This window comes from Salmo salar, chromosome 10, assembly GCF_965601325.2.
Source record: "Salmo salar chromosome 10, fSalSal1, whole genome shotgun sequence".
NCBI lineage: Eukaryota > Metazoa > Chordata > Actinopteri > Salmoniformes > Salmonidae > Salmo > Salmo salar.
Window position 1 is genome coordinate 54,734,561 of NC_138300.1, and position 9,104 is coordinate 54,743,664.

Here is a 9,104-nt window from a genome sequence, read left to right on the forward strand (position 1 = left end):
CCACTGCAGTAAAAGGTTAAGAAAATATATTTTTTATTGTGACTTCCTTATAGGAATGCATATATACTAACGCCCAGTGCTTAAAGTGTGAAGGAAAAGGATGTTGTTCCCATGCACAATGATTTACCCCATATACACTCTGAAGCCCAAAATCAAGTGAGCTAAAAAAGTTTTATTTATTTTTCTTACACAAAGCTGTTGAACTTGTAGAATTCACATAACATACAGTAACATAATTCTAACGATTTACAACATCCTATGTTTGATGTGGACTAATCCACACAGTATGTTGACATAATAGGTAGATTATGACATAATTAATGAAGTCTCAGCGGTCCATCAGTTGTCCCCTGTCTTGTTGGATGACGTCACACCCTCATCTGGTTCCCTTCAGGATAGGAGTAAAAGTCAAGATATCAATCAAAAACAACAACATACAATTACTGCACTTAGCCAGCACATGGTCTGGGTGAGAAGCCAGCACATGGTCTGGGTGAGAAGCCAGCACATGGTCTGGGTGAGAAGCCAGCACATGGTCTGGGTGAGATGCCAGCACATAACCTGGGTGAGAAGCCAGCACCTGGCCTGGGTGAGAAGCCAGCACCTGGCCTGGGTGAGAAGCAGCACATGGCCTGGGTGAGAAGCCAGCATCTCTTACCTTAGTTGGGCATGCTTCTTTCCTAAAAAAAGATTAAAAGATTTTAAAAAAATAATAATAATAATTGAATTGCTTGAAATGCTATCCCTTGACTTTGGCACCATGTAAAAACAGTTTTTTAAATATACTTTTACCCCTTTTTCTATCCAATTGTTAATTACAGTCTTGTCCCATCGCTGCAACTCCCCTACAAACTCGGGAGAGGCAAAGGTCGAGAGCCATGCCTCTTCCGAAACACAACCAAACCAAGCCGCACTGCTTCTTGACACACTGCTCACTTAACCCAGAATCCAGCTGCACCAATGTGTCGGTGGAAACACAGTCCAGCTTGCGACTGAAGTCAGCTTGCAGGCGCCCGGCCCACCACAGGGAGTTGCTACAGCACGATGGGACAAGGAAACCCCAGCCGGCCAAACCCTCCCCTAACCAAGACGACGCTGCCCCAATTGTGTGCCGCCTCATGGGTCTCCCGGTCACGGCGATGCTGTGCCTTAAACCGCTGCGCCACTCGGGAGACCCTACATAAAAACACTTTAAAATGACAAAAAAACATGACAAATAATAGTTTTATTTAAAAGTCAAACGTGTAGCTAAATCCTTTATACCGCAGCTCATCTATGTGAATGCAATGTAAAAACTACAGGGGGATAGCAAATTGGCTTGTCCCTCTGGTGATGTGTAGAGGTGTAGTGACATGTTCTGGGGGTTTAGATCTATGTCTATCTAATATATTTCATAGATCAATAAAAACAAAGAAGGCTATTTAAATATTATATATATATTTGAACTATTATTATGTGTGTCCCTCTGTTTTATGTCATTGGTGTTTCCGCCTTGAAAAATCACTGATTTAAAAAAATATATACAAGGACCCTGAGCATGCTGCTGGTATGCCAGCATACCACCTTGCATCTCACTGCTGGCTTGTTTTTGAAGCTAAGCAGGGTTGGTCCTGGTCAGTCCCTGGATGGGAGACCAGATGCTGCTGGAAGTGGTGTTGGAGGGCAGTGCCCTGTTTAGGGTGCTGTTTTTCGGATGGGATGTTAAACGGGTGTCCTGACTCTCTGAGGTCATTAAAGATCCCATGCCACTTATCATAAGAGTAGGGGTGTTAACCCTGGTGTCCTGGCTAAATTCCCAATCTGTCCCTCATACCATCATGGCCACCTAATCATCCCCAGCTTACAATTGACTCATTCATCCCTCTCCCTTGTAACTATTCCCCAGGTCGTTGCTGTAAATGAGAATGTGTTCTCAGTCAACTTACCTGGTAAAATAAATTCTCTCCAGTGGCAAACTGTTATCAGGGGGAAGGGGGTCTATATTAAACAACATTATTAACTAATCACACCCTTTTAAGTATGTCATCAATTTGAAAATTCCATTGATTCCGTGTGACACAGTTGGTTAGAGTATGGTGCTTGAAACACCAGGGTTGTGGGTTTGATTCCCAAGGGGGACCAGTATGAAAATATATGCATTGCACTACTGTGAGTCACTCTGGATACGAGTGTCTGCTGAATGACCAAAAAATGTAAGATGACAATTTGGTGTGTCTAAATCAAAGGTGTTAGTCAATTTAGATGAAGGGAAATAACATTGTGAACAAAATGATTAATCACATCACTTTAGTAAAGGTTTGATGGCCATTTCAGAAAATCCTCAATTTATCTAAAATGTCTCATTGGTGTTACCATCATTGGTGATATCATCATTGGTGGTGTTACTACTCCTAAATATATATAGTAATTAAGCTACCATTTAAATTGATTTATAATGGGAAGATGTACCCAAACAGTTTAATAAAAGGTCAAATAAATAAAAGCACATTTCAATAAAAAAATATCTAGAAAAATAACGTTTTTTTTTTTCTCACAATGCCATGCTCAAATGTCCCCGTAATTGAAGAATGACCCATTTTATATATTCCAAAATAGTTTCTTATCTTTTTTTATTTTTTATAAACAACTGGAACTTACTTTTTCTGTGATTGAAACAACAGCAGATGCAACAGGACATTGTGAGCATCCATCCAGCAGTTGCAACCATAAGGACAGGCTGATAACCTGAGGAAACACATAGTCAACCAGCAGCTACAGTCCAACATGCTACCGCATGTGGAAATGACCCAGACACAACCCCTGTAAAGACCAGAGTCAGTCTCCAGTCTCCCACCAGACAGGAACAAGCGTCTGTGCTGATAGCATGGAGCGTACCATTGTGTTGCAGTGTTGATAGGTGATCCCCCCCCCCGCCCTTTGCTACAGTATATATGCAGTATATACAGTAATATCAAACTCTAAACAGCCTGCCTTGACTTGTATTATTGAGTTACTTTATTTGGACAGGGTCCAATGTACAGAAAAAAAGTCTCAGTGTTCTGAGAAGTGATGAGTTGCACAAGATTTAGCTCATTCCCATCAGCAGCTTCACTTCTCTGAGACACCAGGGGTGTAGCTAGCCTAGCCTAGCCTAGCCTAGCCTAGCACCATAACTTTGTTCTGTAACCCGTAGTACATGATGAGAGATGGTATCAGGGATTTAATTACTTGCACAAACTGGCCTTTGTCCGCTCCAGACCCAGATCCTGCTCCAGATGTCATCGCCCCAGACCCCAGTCCAGACCCTGTCCGTGCTACAGCTGACTTCTGGGGATCCCAGCAGGAGGCTCCCCTTCTCACAGCTCAACCGGCAGGTAGAGTTGACAGCAAAGTTGACAGCAGAGCAGTTCACAAACCCATCAGGTAGACATAAGGGGTCACATCCCTTAGCTTTCGGGGCAAAGAAAGGTTTCAGCACAACAGCGGGGTACAGTAGGGACCTGTCATAATGCCTGATGCGTAAATGAAGTACTACTCAGGAAATTGAGGAAGCAGATGTTGTAGCCATAGCGATCCTCATTAGAAAAGGTCATATGTTAAAGGAGAGGTGTGACACGGTGGGAACAGCAGCTTCCAGATTCCCCTCACCTGTTTGGCAACCGTGTCCCTCAAACCCAGGTTCATACACGCAGGTAAAGTTGTTGATGGTCTCCAAGCATCTCCCTTGTCCCTTGCATGATGTTTGGTTGCATTGGTCTGTGATATAAATATACATCATGTAATATATGTCACAATCTCAACACGGCTTTCATCAAATGATTTACTGGTGGCCTTTAAAAAAACTAAAAGAATGGTTGAGTCCCTCACCTCTGTAGCATAGCGAGTATTTGAGATTTGAGCACTTATCATCGTTCCACTTCCCGTTATTCTCGCTGTTCCCTTTGTTGACGTACATCTCAACACACTCCTCACCCAGTTTGTTATTGGGTTCGTTGGGTGCCCAGGAATAATTCCCAACCCACGTTCCGTTAGTTCCGACCCATGTCCAGGTTCCATTGATCTTCTTGATTCCGATCCAGTAATACGGAGACCCAGTTTTATCAGGCAAGACGTTGCGGAGGTAATTATTCTCTTCCTGGTTTTGGATGACTACCATGTCTGTGTGGTTGTTAATCCAACACCACTCTCTTGCCATGGTCCAGTTCATGGTCTCTGTGGAGAAATGATATGTCCAGCCCATGGCACGTCCTCCACACATACCTAGGACTATGATCAGCATCCACATCATTGTTACTACCTGTGGCTGTCTGAAGAAGGGTCCATCAACTGCCTGTGTTTGTCCATAAACAGTAAAATCACACACTGTGGTTATCTAGACATAATTCTATCTACAATACAACAGTGAATGGTAAGGATGGCCGATATAAGACAGAGCAAGAGAGAGCTCCCATCTCATACTTACCATGTGTCGGTCTCCTTCTCTGGCACTCAGGCTGTGGTGTTGGGCTAACCTGGGTTTGGAATGGAGCTCAGTTTGGCTTTCATAACAATTTGGCAAAGCCTCCTATATGGATTCCTATCTGCAGTCAATGTACCACATGGAGTCCTTTTACCATTGATTCCCAAATTAACATAGAATACCCGGATGCTTTATCATTCACTAAATGTTTATTTTGCATTACAATGAATGGGGTATGATTCATGATTGACTGAATGACTGTTAGTAACAGTAAAAAGTTCTGGGAAGTGCAAGGGATTCCAGGTAGAGTTTTGTTTTACTTGCCCCAGTTTCAGGAAATGAAAGATGAGATCTGTTTCTGTCCCCTCACGATGCTGACAGAGAGGTTAGCTAAAGATGAGATCTGTTTCTAAACAATACATTAATTGCACTATAATGGTGACAGACGGTGTCCACAAACTGTTAGGGCCTACATAAAGCTGTCCCAACGGCAGTCCAAACACCTTACCACTGCTACACCTGGCTATCAGCGGAGCCTTGTCTGGCAGCGAAACAGTTCATTCTGCCTCATTTACTGCCTTTTAAAGAAACATAGATTTATGACCGACTTGCTTAAACAAATGTGGTTTCTAATGACAATTGAGATGTACAAACTATGGCAATAGGGGATGACGACAAGCGGATAAGAGGCAATCTCTTTAAGACATTAATGAGCGAGCTAGGACGGAAGTAGTCAATATAACTATTTGTTTAGCACTTTCGAAATGTACAGCGACAGAATTCAGAATATGGGCCATTCTTACAGTGTTCTCCATGTACACCAAGTCAGAGCAGTAGGATAAATAAAGGGGCATATAAGCAGACAATGAAAGCTCATACAATATTCAATGATTACATTTCTCTAAAACAGGTTATAGGCTACATGGGCACCACCAAGTCAGAACAGCAAATAGAGGGGTGAATAGACCAAATTATTAGGGTGAGGTACATGGGCTACTAACATCTTGCAGTACTACACAACATACACTTAGTATTTCTTTCTTAGCTACCGTACACATATCTCTCTGGCATATTACATAATTTATGCAGCAGCATACAATACATTTTTGGACTCACCTTGTTGTGCTGTGCTCACTTCAACAGGAAGGTGACGCGGCGGTCCTTCCTGGGCAAATTTTGTCATCAAAGTCTGGCATTCTCTGGATTTATGTTGCTTTCAAAACAACTGGGAACTTGGAAAAAAACAAGGTTGAGATATGATGACGTCATTGATCTTCAAGTCGTAGCTCTATAAAGAGGCTGGATTTACAATTCCGAGTCGGAAGAAAGCTCAAAACTTATTTTCCCAGTTCGAGCTCGTTTATTCCCGACTTCCCAGTTGTCTTGAACTCACTGAAGTCAAAGTTTTCGCTGTTCCGAGTTAACAGTTGTTTTGAGCGCGGCTCAAATCATGCTTCATTGACAGCATGGCCAATGTTGAATGTTTATCATTTTAATCTTGGAAAAGAGCCTCTTTATCCCAGACTCCAATGAATAGGAGGCTACCTTCCAAACCACTTATTGTTGAATTTGCGATTTCCAACTTGTTGTGCAATATCCAATGGCTGTTGAGCACCGATACGTTTTATCTATAATTTCTCTTCATTATTTCTCTTCATAAGACAAAGATTAAAAAGTGTTTGCGAGTAGATTGTCAACTTGATTCATAACACCATGTTTGAATGCAGCTTTATTAACTCAATGATATATATATATTTTTTTTACATTGTTTGCAAACTGATATGTGACACCTATTAATGCCAAAATAACATGCAAACAGGCAAGCCCTGTTTTGTTTTTGCTAAAAATGTGGGGGATCAATACGGATTGCCACATGCTGACAGAGAGGTTAGCAAAAGTTCAGGGAGGAACACAATGGTCCTGGTCTGCAGTGAAGTGGGGTTTCACAGTGGGGGATATGACCCCATCAAATACCTGCTGTCTAAAGGGGTTAGATAAGTTGTATTTGGAGAGGGACAAAAGTGGTGAGGGTCATTTCATATTTTCTTCTACACAGTACATTATGTTTACATTATTTAAAATAGAAAGAAGACTGGATGAGAGAAGAAAATAAATAAATGTTGAAATAATGAGCTGAGAAATAGAGTTACATAACTATTTATAACAAGAATATACATCATAACAAGAATATACAGCTTATATATATATATACATAAGGGCCTGAGGTCATGAGGTCATGGTACCGCATGTGGGAATGACCCAGACACGACCCCTCTAAAGACCAGAGTCAGTCTCCAGTCTCCCACCAGACAGGAACAAGCGTCTGTGCTGACAGCATGGAGCGTACCATTGTGTTGCAGTGTTGATAGGTGACCCCCTCCCTCTCGTATCCACAAAGTATCTCAGAGCAGGAGTGCTGATCTAGTATCCGGTCCCACCGGTCCATCTTACTCTGAGATGCTTTGTGAATACATCCAGGCTGCATCACATCCGGCCGGGATTGGGAGTCCCATAGGGTGGTGCACAATTGGCCCAGCGTCGCCCGGGTTTGGCCCGGGGCAGGCCGTCATCGTAAATAAGTATTTGTTCATAGCTGACATGCCTGGTTAAATAAAACATTTCAAGAAATAAAAAAAGGCGAGCCCTTGACAACCTGAAGCCACTGAGGCATAATAAGGACTGGAGAATGCATCCAAGATGTCCAACTGTTATTTTCAAGGTAATCTACTCATGTTCACATATGGTGATTCATGGACAGTCTATATCCGGGTTGCATCCGAATTATATGGACCAGTATCACATGCGCACCTGCACTCAGAGCGCACAGGGAGCAGCGCAAGCAACGACATCATCCAAAAACATGGCAGACATTGGATGAATATAACATTTTAATATCTTTGGCTGTGAGTGATGAAAAACAAATCGGTCTCAGCGACAATTATTTGAATAATTCATTGGATGTTTTGTGCATAAAGGTGATGACTAGTGTCTTATTAGCAATTTTAAAATCTGACTTCTCTGTGTGGCCGTCTATGGAAATTCTTTCTGGGCCGAGCGTCAGTTAAACTGCAGTACCGAAGCAAAACTTTAGGAGCAGTCTAAACTGTGCTTCTAGACCGGAACCCTTAGCCTTGTACGAACCATCCAGACCTCGTGAGCTTACATTTGGTTGTAAGTTCGCGAGATCAGGATGGTTTGTACGAAGCTACAGAACGCTGGCCCCTTGCCTGAAACGTTGCGGGTGCTAATTGGCCCTTCGCTAAGCCCCTCCCAAGAATTTTGGGTAACCAATTGCAGCACTCTAATGGATAAGAAATGTCATTGAGTCCAACACCTCAGACAAGTTGAGCTCAAGTTTAAATCCCATGAAAGCCAGTTAGGGCTATTTTTATTTAAAAAATCATGTTTAAATGGCTAAATAACTGAACAGTGCAGCAGGAGTACTTGATACTGTGATTCCTGAAACGCAGAGCCTGTTGATGGAGTATTTTTTTCAAATCCTAAATTATACTTTTGTTAATGCTAGCTAGCCAATTAATATAATATAACTTGTTCTCAAAATGTATGTTAGCTAGCTAAGTTAGCAATGTTATGAATACAACTCCCATCTGCTGTCAACATCAGGGTATGATTTGAGAGCACAAGTTAGCTCCAAAAGTGGTTATAGCACAGAGTTTCTAAACCCAGAGGCGCAACATCGCGAGACTTCCAGGAACGCTTGCGAAACAGACTAAGCGGACCAGACCGGAGTTTGAAAAGTCAATGAGAGACTTAAAAATAAGTAGATGACGATGTTATTACTCCAACCTTGTGAAAGTTACAAACTGACATGTTTTCATTTTCATCAAAAACAACTTTATATTGAAGAAGCGCCTTTGATTTGATGGCCTACACATGCTCAGTTCGATGCGAGAAGCAGTCGTGTAAAGTACTTAAGCAAAAATACTTTCAAGTACTTAAGTAGTTTTTTGTGGTATCTGTACTTTACTTTACTATTTATATTTTTGACAACTTTGACTTTTACTCCACTACATTCCTAAAGAAAATGTTGTACTTATTACTCCATTCACTTTTCCTGACACCCAAAAGTACTCGTTACATTTTGAAAGCTTAGCAGGACAGAAAACTTATCAAGAGAACAACCCTGGTCATCCCTACTGCCTCTGATCTGGCAGACTCACTAAGCACATGCTTCCTTTGTAAAGGATGTCTGAGTGTTGGATTGAGCCCCTGTAAATAAGAAAATGTGTTTGTCTGCTTTGCTTAATATAAGGAATTTTAAATGATTTATACTTGTACTTTTACTTTGATACAGTGTATTTTAGAAATTACATGTACTTTTGATACTTAAGTATATTTAAAACCAAATACTGTTAGACATTTACAAGTATTTTACTCGGTGACTTTCACTTTTACTTGAGTCATTTTCTATTAAGGTATGTTAACTTTTACTCAAGTATGACAAATACTTTTTCCACCACTGGCGCGAAGACCGTTAGACCCGATGATGTGTTTCTACGTATGAGCTTAGCTAGCCAACATTGCCATGACATCGCCTATGAGTGTTATCAGGGATTTCTATAGGATAAGCAGTTTCTGCCTATCTTCATACTGTGCTCTGTGTGGTTACAGCTTTGACTGCATGCTGAAGGTGAATTCAGAGCCA

The 9,104-nt window shown here is 41.5% G+C and overlaps 1 protein-coding gene across 1 annotated transcript; it reads right to left on the reverse strand.

The window, feature by feature from the left end:
• Window positions 1–152: 152 nt before the first annotated feature.
• Window positions 153–4,298, reverse strand: sell (selectin L). Its single transcript, XM_014123739.3, has 6 exons — window positions 3,847–4,298; window positions 3,628–3,735; window positions 3,208–3,429; window positions 2,638–2,724; window positions 659–680; window positions 153–388 (listed from the first exon to the last, which is right to left on the reverse strand). Exons 1-6 carry the CDS (start codon window positions 4,265–4,267, stop codon window positions 340–342), a joined length of 909 nt encoding a protein of 302 aa, XP_013979214.2. The 5' UTR covers window positions 4,268–4,298; the 3' UTR covers window positions 153–339.
• Between the last annotated feature and the right edge of the window lie 4,806 nt (window positions 4,299–9,104).